The sequence below is a fragment of the Octodon degus genome, unplaced genomic scaffold, assembly GCF_000260255.1.
Source record: "Octodon degus isolate 3935 unplaced genomic scaffold, OctDeg1.0 scaffold00077, whole genome shotgun sequence".
NCBI lineage: Eukaryota > Metazoa > Chordata > Mammalia > Rodentia > Octodontidae > Octodon > Octodon degus.
In genome coordinates, this window is record NW_004524653.1 from 4,130,111 (window position 1) to 4,145,369 (window position 15,259).

The window sequence follows — 15,259 nt, forward strand, 5'->3', positions numbered from 1 at the left end:
ATATATATCATTATTCACAGTAGAATTTCTTGGCAAAGACATTCTGATATTGGGATGAAGTGCATGAAATGTGATCCCCAGTGAAGTCTTCAAATCTAACGCCTTCCTCCACACCCCAAGCATCTGGCCCATGAATCCTGACCTCAAGACCTTTGGACAACCAGCGCTCTGCACAACACAGAAAGCCACGGCTGTGTGAGCATTTGAGTCTAGCAACAAACCCACAGTAGGGTCGTTTTTGAAAAACATTTGAAGCTCTTCATGAGTTTTCTCAAGGTCCTACCGTGACCCTTTCACACTCAAATATGATTCTCTCTGAAGAATCTATCACCCACTTTCCCCTCATTGTCCATTTCCATTTTAACTTTGCCACATCGTTGTCCCAGAGCTGTGTGAAACAGCAGCTTGCCCACACTCACTCACAGGACTCCACAAAGTGCCAGGGCTTCTGCAACACTGGTGTCTCCCTCTGTGATCAGCACTTATTGTGAGCTGGCTTTCTCCTGGGAGACCAGCATATTGGTGCATCGAACATGTTCCATAAAAAGAGATGCTTAGGTGGGGAATACCTTGCCTAGGTGGGCGCTGTCTTAGACATGATTCTCTCATTGATGAGACAAAATACTCAACACCCAAAATGAAGGGAGGAAAGGTTTATTTAGCTCACAGTTTGTAGAGGTTTCAGTCCGTAATCAACTGGCTCCAAGGCAGGGCGGCGCATGGCAGAGGGCAGCAGCTCAAGGCAGCAAAAGCAGCAAGAGCAAAATAGGAAGTCGGAGGAGCAAGCCTCTTTTCCTCCCCTATACTGTATGCAGGCACCACCCGAGGATGGGTCCCCCACCATCTCCGTGCCCTCCTCAGCACAGGCTCAGGACACTTAGCAGTTGAGGACCTCAACCCCCTGCTGAGTCGTTGAATTGAACTTCTAAGCTTGTCAAGTTGACGGAAGGAATCCGCCATCACAGATGCTGTGTTTGTGAATAAGCTTATGATGAGCAATCTCCGCTTCCCTCTTTCACCTTCAGAACCAGCGGGATTTGAGCTGCAGCCCTGAACACACCCGATGGCTGTCCCCTTAGACTGGGTTTACACCCTGGGGATGAGGGCACCAGGAACTGCTGCTGTGGCCCATCCACAGTTCACCCCCTGGGCCTCCAGGAGCTCCCCAAAGCCTCCCAGAGTACTGACCCGACAGACAGGGTTATTTCCTAGACATGGATCCCCAGGATCAAGTTTGTCCTACAAACTGGGCACCGGAAAAGATGAATCAAAGAAAAAGCCTGGGTGATGTTTCCTTTCCCATCCAACTCCTTCCTTAGAGCTCCCTTTGCTGGATTTTGGCCCCTTTGCTTTTCCCGCTGCCTCCATCCTGACTGCCTAGGAGGGTTACAAGCCTAGAAGCAGCTTCCTGTGGGGACAGCTGATTCCTACTGAAAGAACAGAGAAACAGGTATTGGCGTGTCCCTGAGCACTCTCAAGTCACAGAATATAAGCTCAATTTAAACTAGCACCATCATCAGCTTGGATGAGGCTAAAGTCCGCCTTCAGGCCCAGCCAGATCCGGATGCCCAAATGCTATCTCTGGGCATCTGCTTCCTGGATCTCCAGGATCTGCTTTCCTTCGGAACTGGTTCTCCATTGTGAGACTCCGCCCCCCCACCTCACCCCCAACTCCCAACCCCCAACCCCCAACCCCCTCCCGTATAGCAGCCAAGCACCCCAAAGGCTGCAGATCTGTTCTAATAGCTTCAGCAAAAGTCCCAGGGTGTATTCTAATTGGTCCAGCTTAGGTCACATGTCCATGCAGGAAGCCTAGCAGCCGGGAGAAATAGAAACCCAGGTAACTCTTCCTCCTAAGCACTCGCCACGTGGGGCCGGAGCTTCGGTTGCCGGTTGCCGAGGGATGTGCCGCCTCCTAATAAGTTACTAAAAACATTTCATCCGTTTGCTGATAGCCAGGACCATTGTTTCTATTTGCTCCGGTCTCTAAGTGTATCCAAATCTCAGTGAAAAGCAGTACTCTGGCATTTTTTAAAATATCTCCATGGGAAGGGCTGTGTGTGTGTGTGTGTGTGCGCGCGCGTTGCAGAGACTTTTGCTCTGCCTGTAGCACTCTTAGCGCTGACTCTGTCGGTCTCCAGCCAGGGGAGGAGGAGGAAAGAAAAACCGAGAGAAAGAGACGAGGCGGTGCTGGGGCTCAATGCGCGGCACTTCATCGCAGCCTCTCCTTCCCGCCCCGTGCCTGTTCCCGGCAGCGCCAGGCCGGGGTGCACTGGACTCCCCGCGGGCTCTCACGCCTACCCTTGCTCCACTGCCTGCCCGGCCTCCGCGCACCTCTCCCTCCCTCCCTCCCTCGTCTCCCCGCTCCTTTCCTGGGTGCATTTAGCAGCACTGCGAACCCGGGAGAAGAGGAGCCGGCGGAGGCAGGCGTGTGCCGGCAGTGGCCTTCCCAGGGGTCCGGCCCCTGAAGCCCCCCAGACTCTGGCCCCGGGGGGTAGAACTCTCCTGCTCCCCCAGGCCCAGTGAGGACGCAGCTGTCCCGCACCAGGAGCCGGCGAGGACTCGGCTCGCGGCCTCTTTATTCTTGGCTCGACGCACACGCGAGAGGCTGGCGTTGGACAAAACCGGCCACCGGCAGTGCAGGCACGCGTTCCCGGCCACACATTACTGCGCAATATAAACGGAACAAAGACATTTCAATTCCTCCTTTGTCTTTCTCTTCCCTGCCAGGCGGGATTAAGCAGCGTCTGGCTACAGTGCCTCAAGCATAAAGTCACAGAAGCAGAGGCAGGGAAAAAATCTTTTTAAAAATACCCTCACAGTAGCCGCAGATGTCAAGCGCTGGCTTGGCAAGACAGAGGGAAGGGTGTCATGCGGATTGTGCACGTGAGGTTTTCCCCTTTAGCGTGGGAACGGCCGCGAGGGAGCTACAAATATTTCCACTTCACAAATGAGGAAATGCAAAGATTTTTAGGGACTTTCCCAAAATCACACAGCTTATCAGTAGAGGATCTTGATCTTTAATTGTGATTCCAAAATTCTATGTGTTTTCCCCTTAAATATTTCGTGTGTGTGTGTTTGTGTGTGTGTAACTAAAGACTGAGAGAAGAGGACAGCTAAGCAAAGGCAGAAATTAAAGCTAAAGCAGGGGACCTGGGCAAGCACTCCCCTGGGAGAGGCAGATACCCCAGCCCCCATACCAGTAACTCCTCCTCCCTAACTCCACATCTGCTTTTCTGGACTTCAAAGGACAAAATTGCCAAGTATTGCTTTTTACAATCTTCAGTTCAAGGGCGGGCCAAATAGCTCAGCAGATTAAAGAGCCTGCAAGCAGGTGCAGGGGTTAGGGGTTCCATCCCCAGGCCTGCCCTGCCAGCCCCACCCCTGCGGCTTGCTGAGACTGCAATTGAGACTGGGCGTGGTGGCACCTGCCTGTAATCCCAGCTCTTGGGAGGCTGTAAACAGGCGGATCACTACAAATCCAATCTAGTAGTAAGACTCCTAAAATACAAAAAAATAAAAATCTTCAGTTCATGTAATGATCTATGCAATAAAGTGTTCTCATACAATACAGCATGAAGTTAGGAACCGTCTCTGCCTACACCAGGCTTGGCTACTTATCATGAGTTTGCTGGGCAACCAATGAGAAGGTGGGTGGACGTTCCTGGGTCTGTTTTTCTACTCATGAATGACGACACATAGTGACCATTATTCAGCACTCACTGTTCTATGGACTTCAAAATTATTTACCCATGTAATCTTCAGAACAAAACTATGAGACAGATTTATCACGTTTCCAGAAAGCTGAAGCAGAGAAAAATTAAACAACTTGGAGTCAAGTCAATATTCTAATCCAACAGTTCTCAATCATGAATGACCTTTGTCCCCCCGGGAGGATCTGGTGAGGCCCACAGAGTCGTTTCACTGTCCCAACAGGGGTGCTGGTCCTCGCCTCCTGAGGTCCTGTAATTCACAGGACAGATTCCCATCATAGAGACTGACCTGGCGCCAAATGTCAGTGGCACCAACGGTGACCTTGTTCCCGCTCCTGAGCCCACCCCTCAGCTACTGCACCATCTCCCCACTGGAACGGTGACAGTGTGCTCCCCTCCAGTCCTTACAAAGACTAAGCCTTTGCATCCCGGTTCCGGCCCTGGTGGCCGCTGGCTTCCCAGGAGTTGGCTCTTTCTCCTCCCCAGCCTCCCCTTCCTTCTCTTCTCCCGGGAAAGCATGTCTCCCGGGCTGACTCAAATAGCCCGGCCCGGCTTGCATCCTGGCCTGTGTGGATCAGATGTTCTGAGTCCATTATTCCTCTTGGAGTTTCCTGGTGTGTTGAATAACCTGTTTATGTTTGTGTTTACAGTGGATCTGGGAATAAGCATCCAGAAGGGTAATGCGGCCACTTCTTCCCCCAAGACAATGGAGATCAGCACGGTGGCCAATGCCAGCGGAAAGAATCTTGGGAAGGAGGCCAACCCCGAGGCACCAGCTGCTAAATCCCGTTTTTTCTTGACACTCTCTCGGCCTGTACCAGGACGTACCGGAGACCAAGGCACAGATTCATACGCCGGAGCAGCGGAGCTTGATGAGAGCTTCCACTCAGCTCCAGCGAACAAAGGCCCGAGTGACAGCCCTGCCCTTCGCGCAGCAGCTGCACCCGGGCCTGCCGCGGATAAAATCCCCGTGCTGAGTCAGGCGGGGGACGACGCCCTCCCAGCCACCTACGTACAGCCGCCTCTCCCACCTGAGTCCGAGGGTGTGGCCCCCTCCAAGCCCAAGGACTCCAGCTTTTTTGACAAATTCTTCAAACTGGACAAAGGACGGGGAAAAGCAACAGCTGAAGAGGAGCAGGAAGCCGAGGAGCCCCAGCATCAGGACCAGGCTGAGGAGGTCCCGGGGCTGTCGGGGGTGTCCCACAGTGTCCCCACAGCGGAGGTAAGTGCGCAGAGCTGCCGTCCGGTCCATCCCAAGGTCGCACCAGGGGCCCAGGTGGGGTAAGACCACCACAGGCGCGGAGCCCGGGGTCACCCAAGGTTCCGAGGAGGTACCCAGCCCTGACACCCCTAGAACAAGTCACAGCCACCTAGCGTCTCCCCTGTGTCCCTGCGGGCTGAAACATCTGCGTGACCAATCACCTCCGTGGCACAGGTTTTATGTCAAAGGAAATCGGAGCTGAGCTACACACAGATGGATCCATTTATCAAGGCTAAGATAGGTTACGTTTCTGATCAGCGGAGGCTGGGCTACAAGGTATTAGGGAAAGGCATTGGTCCTAAAAGACTTAAGACCCCAGACCAATCTCAGCAGATTGTTTAACTAACCACGTGTCAGGGGTTTTGTTGGGAACACATGTTCCTCACTTGTGGCAGCCGGGTGATCTTTCTTTTTTGCATGAAATATGCAGGTTTTCAGATCTAGGTTTGCTACTTCCTATACTCATTATTTTCCAACAAGCTAGAACAGTACTTACTCAAAACCTCACTTTTCTTTCAAAGAGGCATCTTGAATTGAATTGGTTGGTTTCTTTCTTAAGCAAAGAAAAAAGCAAGCTTTTCTGATATTTAAAAAAAAAAAATTAACCTTGAGAAAGCTTATCAATGTCCTTGAATAGAGAAAGATAGAAACCGAGGCATGACATGTGAAGGCGCTTGTTTTGTTATCAGACTTCGAAATGACAATGTTTTTCAAAATTTAGGAATAAAGAGGAGGGCCACTAAGTTAAGTATTCAAAAGGAGGAAAAATGATTTGGGGCTGAGGTTTGTACAATGTGGTTGCTTATTGCTGTTGATGATGGGTTTGTCGAAAGAGCGTGCCCAAGCGCTGCTGAGATGCCGACGACAATAGTGGGTGTCGCTTACTGAGTGTTCAGCATAGACCAGGTTCCACTGTAAGCACCAAATATATGGTAATTTACCTGGTGAAAATGACTGTCACATTAACCTGGGACTTTCATGTACCCAGCGTGGCATCAAGAACTATACAGTGACTGCAGGCAGTTGCAACAGAGCCAGGATAGTCGCATGTGTTGAAGTTGTCACTGTCACCACTCTTGCTATTATTTCTATCAGTTTTGACTCAAAGCGTTTATTTTCCAAATTTCTTTCAGAAGGTTAAAAAGCGTCCCTGCTCCCCCTGCAAATGCCACATCCCAAATTGTACCAATTTAAGGAGGCCATGAAAGAGTTTTGTAGAATTCAAAAGTACAGTTTTCAAATGCATCCACGCATCAGCTCTTTCTGGCGCAGGCCTGGGCCAGGCACAGGTGACAGATGGCGACATGTGGCGGACAGGACACAGAGCCTCTGCCCTCGTGGCATGGGCTGTCCAGTGAAGGGCGGTGAATGCACATAGCTGGGGCTGCAATTCAGGGTGCCCCGAGCTCCGCTCAGGAGGCAGAGTGTCGGGGGAGTCTGGGGAGGTCGCCTGGCCGGTCACATCTCATCATATGGAAAAACCAGGGGCCTCAGAGTCTTGTCGGGAGAACATCAAGCACTCATCGGTCCTCATGCCTATCTGAGAGCCTGTTACTACTGTTCTCTAAGTAAAGAAGACACTGTTGAGTTTTAATTACTGGCCATGGGCTCCTAAAGCTATTCAGAGGTAGTGATTTTTTAAATAGTCAACCCTTCTTTGGCCCGGCCATCCCAAGCCAACCCATTGCCTGGGTTAGGAAAGGACGGAGTTCTTCACAGGAACAGGAGGAGGGAGGGATGCACTTCACCAGTCTTCATACTGTTGCCTGGTGTCTCTTCCAAATCCCAACCCTAATCAAGCAAACCAGTTCAGCACTTGAGAGCCCATCCTGGACCCCGCTTGACCCTGAAGTCCCCAGCACCCTCCATCCATTTCTAGTCTAAGAAAAGGGAGGGAAATATTTAGAGTTGTGATTTCTTAGATCAGCTTCTTTTACTGGGGTTGGGGGCGGGGAGGGGAAGTCCCTCAGGGTGAGCAGCTCAGTTTGGGTGGAAGGGGCTGCAAGGTGAGAGGTGTCTCTAAAGGTGGCTCTTTTTTTTTATTAACAAAGTTTTAATTTATTTTATTTAATTTATTTAGGAAGGGTTTACAGGATGTTAAGGGTCTCACTACTAGATCGGACTCCTGGTGATATGCCTGTTTCCCAGTCTCAATTGCCATCTCAGTGCACCCCAGGGGTAGGGCCAGCACGGTAGGGGTCGAACCCCCAGCCCCTGTGCCTGCTTGCAGGGGCTTTAATCTGCTGAGCTATTTGGCCGGCCCTAGAAGGTGGCTCTTATATGAGAAATAAGACAGGTATCTAACACGGCTGAGCCCCTACTTTTTTTTTCTTGCAGTATTGAGGATCGAACCAGGTACCTGGTGCTTGCCAAGCAGGTGCTTATACCACTGAGCTATCTCCCCAGGCCACTGGGACTGATACTTTAAAGTCTCTCAAAGTACCCCAGAATTCTTCCTTTTTGCATATGTGGGCCTGACCCCTCACACTAACTAACGAAATCCGCGTCTGATTTTGCTATGCTGCAAATTTCCATTTTTAGTTGGTGATATCATTGGAAGGTGGAACACAATGCCCACCCTCAGCTGTGGACCTATAAAACACCTAAAAAGCTATGAAACACCGCTTCTCCTTCAGCCTGTGCGTTTGCAGCTATTTGCATGCATACATTTGGTAGGGTTTTTAATATAAAAAGTACACCTCTGATTTTCGAAGCTTCCTCATCAGAACCCTGGCTGCGCCGTTCTGTATTTGGAGATAAAACCAATTGTTCCGTGAGTGTGAGGAGACAATGCAGTCCTCAGAAAGCCACATGAATAAAACTTCTCAATCAATGGCTTTCTTGGTGGGAGGACCACATTATGCATAGATGGATGTCAATGTATCGATTCAGAATTCTTAGGGTAAATTATGCCTTGGGCCCAACGGTCAGCTGTCTGTCCTCTCCGCCCCACTCTCACTGCCCCCCTCTCTCCTTGGATTGGGATTCCACCCACAAAACCACAGAGTCGTGAATTAGGAGAGAGATGCCACCATTTCATTCTGGGGGAAACACACAAATCTTCTGTGTTTTCAGAATGACAATCTTATTTTTGTGCCTCATAAAACTACATTCAGAGCATAGCATAATTAAAACAAGGCAAGAATTCACCAACAAATGGAGCATTTACTACACAGGCCAAAGAAAAGATAAATTATAAGCCTGAAAGGTTTTACTGAGCTGTGACTCACACTAATCATCCAAACGAGGTTCTAAAATGTGCATCTCAATGACGCCTCACACACACTGACCCAAGTGACCGTATCGTGGAAATCTTATCTCTAATTTAGAACTCTCTTATTTTCTTATAAAAGAAAAAAGGAAAAAAAGCACACTAAGTGTCTGTTACCTACGCACTTTTCCCAGAGGGTCCCGTTGGAGGTGGGGAAGGGTGCTGTCCATTAATAGAACAACGCTTCTTTTCTCTTCAAAATTTAGTGAAGTCCTGCACGTCCCCACCCCGTCCCCCTTCCCTGGCTTTCCCTCGCCTGCCTGTTCCACGCGTCTGCTTGAATTTCCACGCCTCCACGAGCGTACTCACTCAGCGCGTCTGCATCCTGGTACCCAAAACTCTGCAGGGATCACCCAGCTCCCGCTCCTCCTCCCGCTTAGCCCCAGGCTTCCGCAGCTCAGTGACCGGCTAAGCTGTGTCCCGCCTGCCCTACAGCGGCCGCACTGCAGTCAGCCAGCCGTGGCCTCAAGAGTGCTTATCTACGTGGAATTAAGTAGTGGATTCGAACCTCAGCCCTGCAGTCAAGAAGGCTAGGTCTACAGGCGGCCTCTGGCCCCGAACTGGCTGTGTAGCTTTGAGCAAGCTATTTAACCTCTCTGAGCCTCATCTTCCTCATTGTCAGTGTGAGCGTTTAAATCTAAAATGTGCCCTGGAAGTCCCATGTGTTTGGAGGGGGACTAGGTCGCTGGGACCCTGCGCTCGCAGTGCACCCAGCACCACCGTCAGGAGGCGGGGCCTGGGTGGCAGGGCGGGGCCTGGGGCGGGGCCTGGGAGGTGGGCGGGGCCTGGGAGCAAGTTTGTGTCCACGGCCCCACCCGCCGGCTCGCGCTGCTTCCTGCAGCGTGGCTTGAACCTGGAGCCTGCTGAGCACGTACCGAACCCACAGAACCCGCAAAGCAAAGGAAACCTGGCCGGCTTCTAATCGCAAGTGTCAGGAATTCTTTCCCCAGGCTGGGAAAGTGACTAATACAGCTACGTAAGAATAGTTATAGCATTAGCACAATTCACATTATTCCCACTTGTGAAAATTAAATTAGTTAAGTCATGTGAAATAGTCAGCACGCAGAAACTGCTCTTTGGGGGAAGAAAAAGTGCCGGCTGTATTTAGTCCCCTGGATTTGCCTCCTGCATACTGCTCCAATTTCAGTCTTGTTTTCTTCCTAACCGTGGCTGGGAAAGATACGGCATCATTAAATCCGCCAGGAGGCGCAAGTGTAACTTGGGGGAAAGGGTGGAGAAGTTGTAATTCTATCGGAATTTCCCTTTGCGTGCTCTCGAGCCTGCTTCCTGAGTCGGACCCTCCGCGGTTGCTGCCGTCCGCCTGCGCCTCTTCCTAGAGCCGCTTTTTCCACCAAGCCCCGAGATTTCTCCCTTCGCGCTGGCCGCAGTGCGACCGAGGCAGATGATGCAGCTGCCAGTGGCTCAAAGTATTTTCTCTGCCTTTATCTCTTTTTCTGTTTATCCAGAACTTTAGCCAAGTGTTATGGTATAGGCCTGTAATCCCAGCTACTTGGATGGCAGAAGCAAGAGATTGAAAGTTCAAGGCCACTCTGGAAAGTTCAGCAACACTCTCAAAAATAAAAAAAAAAAAAAAAAGAGGGGCCGGGGAGATAGCTCAGTAGCCTGGCAGGCGCCAGGTCCTGAGTTCAGTCCCAGATACCGCAAAAATAAGCAAATAAATAAAATGTAAAAAAGGAAAACAGGCAGGAAGGTAGCTCAGCGTTAGGGCACTTCTGGGCTCTCTCCTCAGCACTGCAAAAACAAAACAGAATGACCACCGGGCTTGAACTGTTGGGCTTTCCCTGCAGTGACCGGATGGCCTCCCGTGGGCCAGCTGCCCTCGTTCCCGGCGGTGTCTCACGGAACTAATCCCTGCAGTGCTTGTCTGTCTGCTGTGTGTTAAATCCAAGTGTGTGGCACAGTCACTGTGAAGGAATCGCCTCACAAAACTGTAGAAAGCTTTCGAGAAAAATCCTACATAGTTTGCCTGTCAAGCGCAGGGTCCTGAGTTCAATCCCCGGTACCACAAAAAAAAAATAATAATAATTAATTAATTAATTAATTAAAAATCCTACATAGTTTCCCCATTTTACAGATGAAAACTCAGAGGTTCCGAGAAACAAAGCCGCTGTCGCAAAGCCACACAACCAGCACAAAAAATCAGAAACTCTCCGCATCCAGAGTCTGGACTTTTAAATGCTCCGTGCCACTATTTTTACCAATTATTTGAAACTTGTGCAATAAGGGTGCACTGTACACAAAACTGAACAATATTTACTTTGAGGAAGTGAAATTCAACAGTTTGCGTGTGCAAAATCAGAAACAACTTAATCCCAATTTAGGAGGAAAAAAAAAAACCCTCGGTCAGCTATTAGAAGAACAAGTGCATTATGTGCCTTTTAGTTTTGTTTTATTTTCACCTTATGACCACAGAGCTGTGCCATTTTCATTGGTAATGAGAATGGCTTTTTTCTTTTTTTTCTTTCTTCTTCTTTTTTTTGGGTGTGTGTGTGTGTGCGCGCACCAGGAATCAAACTCAGGGTCTTGCACTTCCCAGGCAGGAGCTGTGCCACTGAGCTACACATGAAGGGAATGATTTGTCCAAAGCCTTTTTCAGTGGAAAAAAGAGAATCCATCTTAAATTATACAAATGAGGAAGAAGAGAGGGCTTCAGTTACAACAGGACCCGGATGATGAATCTAGCAGCAGGAAGTAGTCGATATGTGGCATCCCAGCAGCCGAGGCCATGTGCAGATGTAGGAAGCTGAGTACCAGCATTAGTAGCCATGTGCTAGAGTCCAAAAAATAAAAAGTAATCATTCATAATTTCTAGTCTGTGCAGTGAGCATTTTGCATCTGTCATCACCTTTTGAGTTTTTGTGGGTTTGGTTTGTTTGTTTTGAGACCAGGTCTCGCTATGTAGCTAACACTGGCCTTGAACTTACCAATTAGCCCAGGCTGGCCTCAAACTTACAGCAATCCTCCTGCCTCAGCCTCCTGAGAGACTTGCCCAGTTTCATTGGCCGGCACAGCATGCCTAGGATTGCAGGGCCTGCACAGCATGCAATACCGGGGGTCAAACCAGGGTCCTTGCACTTGCCAGGCAGGTGCTTAGACCACCAAGCTATCCCCCAGCCCCAATTCCCTCTTTTACTCTGTTCTTCCTCCCCCCTTTTATTTTTCCAGCATCAGATTCATTTATTTATAAGACCTTACAAAGCCAATTATAATATATACAAATGGAAAACCCGACAAATCATCCAAAGACGATAGAAAGCCATGTAAAACAACTGGACTGAGCTGAGCGTGGCAGTGCACACCTGCAGTCCCAGCATTAGGGGGCGGGCACGATGTACATGCTTTATCTGGGGATCCCTGCTGGGTGCACATTACTTGGTGCTATTCATTCAGTTTAGCATGATGTAGATCATCGCTGACTTTGACGAAGAGATCTTGAGTGATCTTTTCTCCCAGGGCTGGCGTGTTTCTTCACAAGTTGTCATGCTTGCTAATTTCTGGGCACTTACTAAGCACAGAAAGGTGACTTGGATAAGAGCCTGTAGCTAGAAAGCCGCAGGGTGGAGTGTGTCATCAGGCACCACACACACAGCCACAGCACCTGCAGACTCGAAAAGAGGAAGCCCTACAATGCTCTCGGAAGATCACGTATCTTCTAAGTTTTCTGAAGCTAGAACTTCCAAAACTGATGTGCAGAATGAAAACTGGGGCTCTGCCCTCTCACCCAAAAGCTCACAATTGATGCCATCCTTCTTCTTGCTCTGAGAAGTCCTGCCGCACGCCTGCTCCTTTTGCTTTATTTCACCAACTGTTTCTGAAACTTGATTATCTGCAAAGCTCCGAGATGTCTCACCTAAGAAGGAGGGAACAGCCTCCAGGGGACAGCACTTCCAGCAAGCACTCAGCTAAGCGCTTAGACCAGATGTGGGCACCTAACCATCCCGCAGAACGGATGTAGGCAACAGACACTTCATTTGCCCTGCACAGTGTTCTAAATGATATTTTGATTTATTGACTATATTTGAAATGGATGGTGTTTTCCAGTGACATTTAGTCCACTGCCTTGTTTCAGACATTTTTTAAAATAATTTTATTGAGAAATAGCAATGAGACAGTTTCAAAACCAATTAGTAGGAGTTTCAATAATTAATACATTGTGGGCTGGTGAGATGACTCAGTGGTCTAAAGCACCTACTCAGAACAAGCTTAGCAAAGCACAGGGACCGCGGTTCAATCCCCCAGCACCACATGCCAGCCAGCCCCGCCCCCTGGTGGGCTGAGCTGGCCACACACACACACACACACACACACACAAATAAAATTAAAAAATGTGTTAAAAAATAATTAATACATTGTATATTGTTGTCTTCTTAGCGGCTATTCATAGTACAAGATGCAGACATGATATCCTGTCCACAAACACTACTAGTACAAATATTTTTTTCTCATCGAATTAAGAGAAAGTAGCTGTATATCTACGCTAACTAGTTTGTATATCCAGATACAAAATGGTCCTTCATTTGTATCCCCTTTTTTTTGTTTAATTTTGTCAGAGAAGGGTATTCCATTCTCATCTAAATACTGCAGGTGAGTGAATTCAGCAAAATATTCCAATATAGTCCACTAGTCCATAATAGTAGTGGGTTATCCGAAGGTGTTTCAGACATTTCTGAAAAGCAGAAAGTTTTATCCAGTATTCGCAGATGGAGGGGAGTGGTGTGGAATCTCTGGACCTGGGACACCCACTGCCCACTTCCCCCAGGCCCCAGCCCTTCCTGTCGCACCTACCAGGGCAGCCTGGGCCTGGCTCCTCCTTAACACTTGCAGAGTGACCTTTCTTGTAGGAGAGCTGGGAGTCGACTCATACATCCCTACAGACCACCTCACTGCCTGCTGGCGTTTGTCACAGCTTAAAGCTATTCAGCGGACCATGTGGCTACCTGAGTGTAATTCTGGGGCCTGAGACTCGACCAGTCAGCGGGTGTTAAGCAATAAATTAGAGATGAGTGCTTACTTTATTCATTCAACAAACATGGGGATAGTTTCTTCGGGCCAGAACTATCAATTTTAGGCCCTGATATGGGTAGAACAGTACAGCTCATCAGAAGCTGCCATTTTAGTGGAAAAAAAATAATTATAACTAATAATAATAATAATAATAATAATAATAATAAATGAACCAAGAGCTCCAGGGTATAAAAAAGATGATCAAATAAATGGACTTTTGAGATAGAGAGCAAAAGAATGATAATTAAAACAGGATAGGGGGGCCGGGGAGATGGCTCAGTAGAATAAGCGCTTCCCTGGCAAGCGCAAGGGCCTGAGTTCAATCCCCGGTTCTGCCAAAAAAAAAGAAAAAGAAAAAGAAGCTCAGGTGTAACCCTCCTCTTACATAGGTTTGAGAGTTTCCATGACAGCTTGAAAAAAAAAAAAAAAAAAAAAAAAAAAAAAAAAACCTCTTTATGGTTCAAGTAAAAATATATATATATGGTTCAAGTAAAAAAAAAAAAAGGGATAGGATCAGAAAAGAAATTTGATCTAAAAATTCAAAGGAAAGTGTGTGACGTTTTTGCGGGAGACCGAGCAGTTCTGAGCCATCCTCAGCCGCATCCTGGCCGGGGTGCTCCTCCAGTCCTCTCGCTATTACTAGTGTTTATTAAACAGCTGACACGCATGATCCGGGCTGTGTGCTGCTAGCTTTTGTAATTCGAGACAGTCTTTGTTTTTTGTTTTATGGGAGTTTTTTTGTTTGTTTTTGTTTTGTTTTGGGGGTTGTGGGGGGGTTGTTTTGTTTTGTTTTGTTGTTTTTGCTTTTTAATGTTGGGCTCCTTTTCCTCCGCTAAACACGAACCGCTCTCGTGGGTCTCCTGCGCTCGACTCGCTCTCCCGAGGAGGGCTGCCTGGCAGTCTCTGTCCACCCGCTGTTTCCCAGGAGCCGTTGTACTTTTCTGTTGCAAACCCTACCTAAGAGGACTTCATTTAAGAGCATGCTAATTTGTGTGTCCTTATGAAGGTCTCCAGAATAAAGCCCTTTGCAAAAAAAAAAAAAAAAAAAAAAAATTAAAGGCAAAAGGAAAAGATTTCATTGCTAAATACCCACCTTTCCTGAGCCGTTGAAAATCAAGCTAAAGGCTTCAGCTATGTCTCAAGTGCAAAATGGAAAACCCTTATATATAGGAGGCAAGTAGAAATTGCGCTCCTTGATCGATTTCCTTTCAGTCTCCACCTGTGGCCACAGGGACAAATGGTTTATTTAATCCGATAAACGTGGCATCTTAGCAGCACGGTATTCGGCAGTGGGGGTTGGCGAGGATCCCGGTGGGGCGGGTCTGTGTCAGAGTTCTGCTGTGAGGCACGCAGTGAGCTTGCAGGCGCTGAAGTTGTGTCCCCCGAGCAGGGGGCGACGCTGTGATTGACAAGGAAGACTTCAACCTGGATATTTCAATTTCTCTTGATTCAATGAGTAAAGTAAGAAGCTAAGACGGACCATGTTTCCTCTGTTTCCAAAAAGAGGAAAGAAAATGTGGAAGTGAAAATTTTATATTTGGTTCAGGGTTTCACTGCGCAGCTCGGACTCGCAGTGATCCTCCAGTCTCAGCCTCTCGAGCGCTGGGATTACAGGTGGGCGACACCACACCAGGTCTCAGTTGCAGGTTCTGCATGGCTGGGGCAGGGCCAGCGAGGCCAATGATGTGGGGGATCGAACCCTGGTCCCTCTGCTTCCCTAAGCAGATTCTTAGTCCGCTGAGCTATCTCACCGGCCCTTGGAAGTGAAAATTTTAGGTCTTGCATCACACAATTTAAATTCCTCTTTTAGGAAGCATGCCAGAGGATGGTTAAAAATTCAGATTTTATAATCTAATATTTAATTTCATTTCTCTCTGAAGCCTCTTATCGTTTCTGAGCTAGCCACCAGGATCAGGAGGAAGTTTACTTCAACTCTGCATTTTGGCAGCACTGAATTTTGTTTTGTTGTTCTTGTGTGTTGGCACCAGG

The 15,259-nt window shown here is 48.4% G+C and overlaps 1 protein-coding gene across 13 annotated transcripts in view; it reads left to right on the top strand.

Annotated features, from left to right (window-relative positions):
* Positions 1–15,259, top strand: part of Bcas1 (breast carcinoma amplified sequence 1) — a 112,829-nt gene that overhangs the window by 21,271 nt on the left and 76,299 nt on the right. For 11 of the 13 annotated variants that reach the window (XM_023720713.1, XM_023720722.1, XM_023720723.1 and 8 more), the window contains one exon: positions 4,364–4,935. In XM_023720713.1, the coding sequence (XP_023576481.1) occupies positions 4,364–4,935 (572 nt within the window). Of the gene's footprint in view, positions 1–3,962; positions 4,093–4,363; positions 4,936–15,259 lie in introns of those variants that run through there. The other 2 variants (XM_023720719.1, XM_023720718.1) reach the window with 2 other exon arrangements.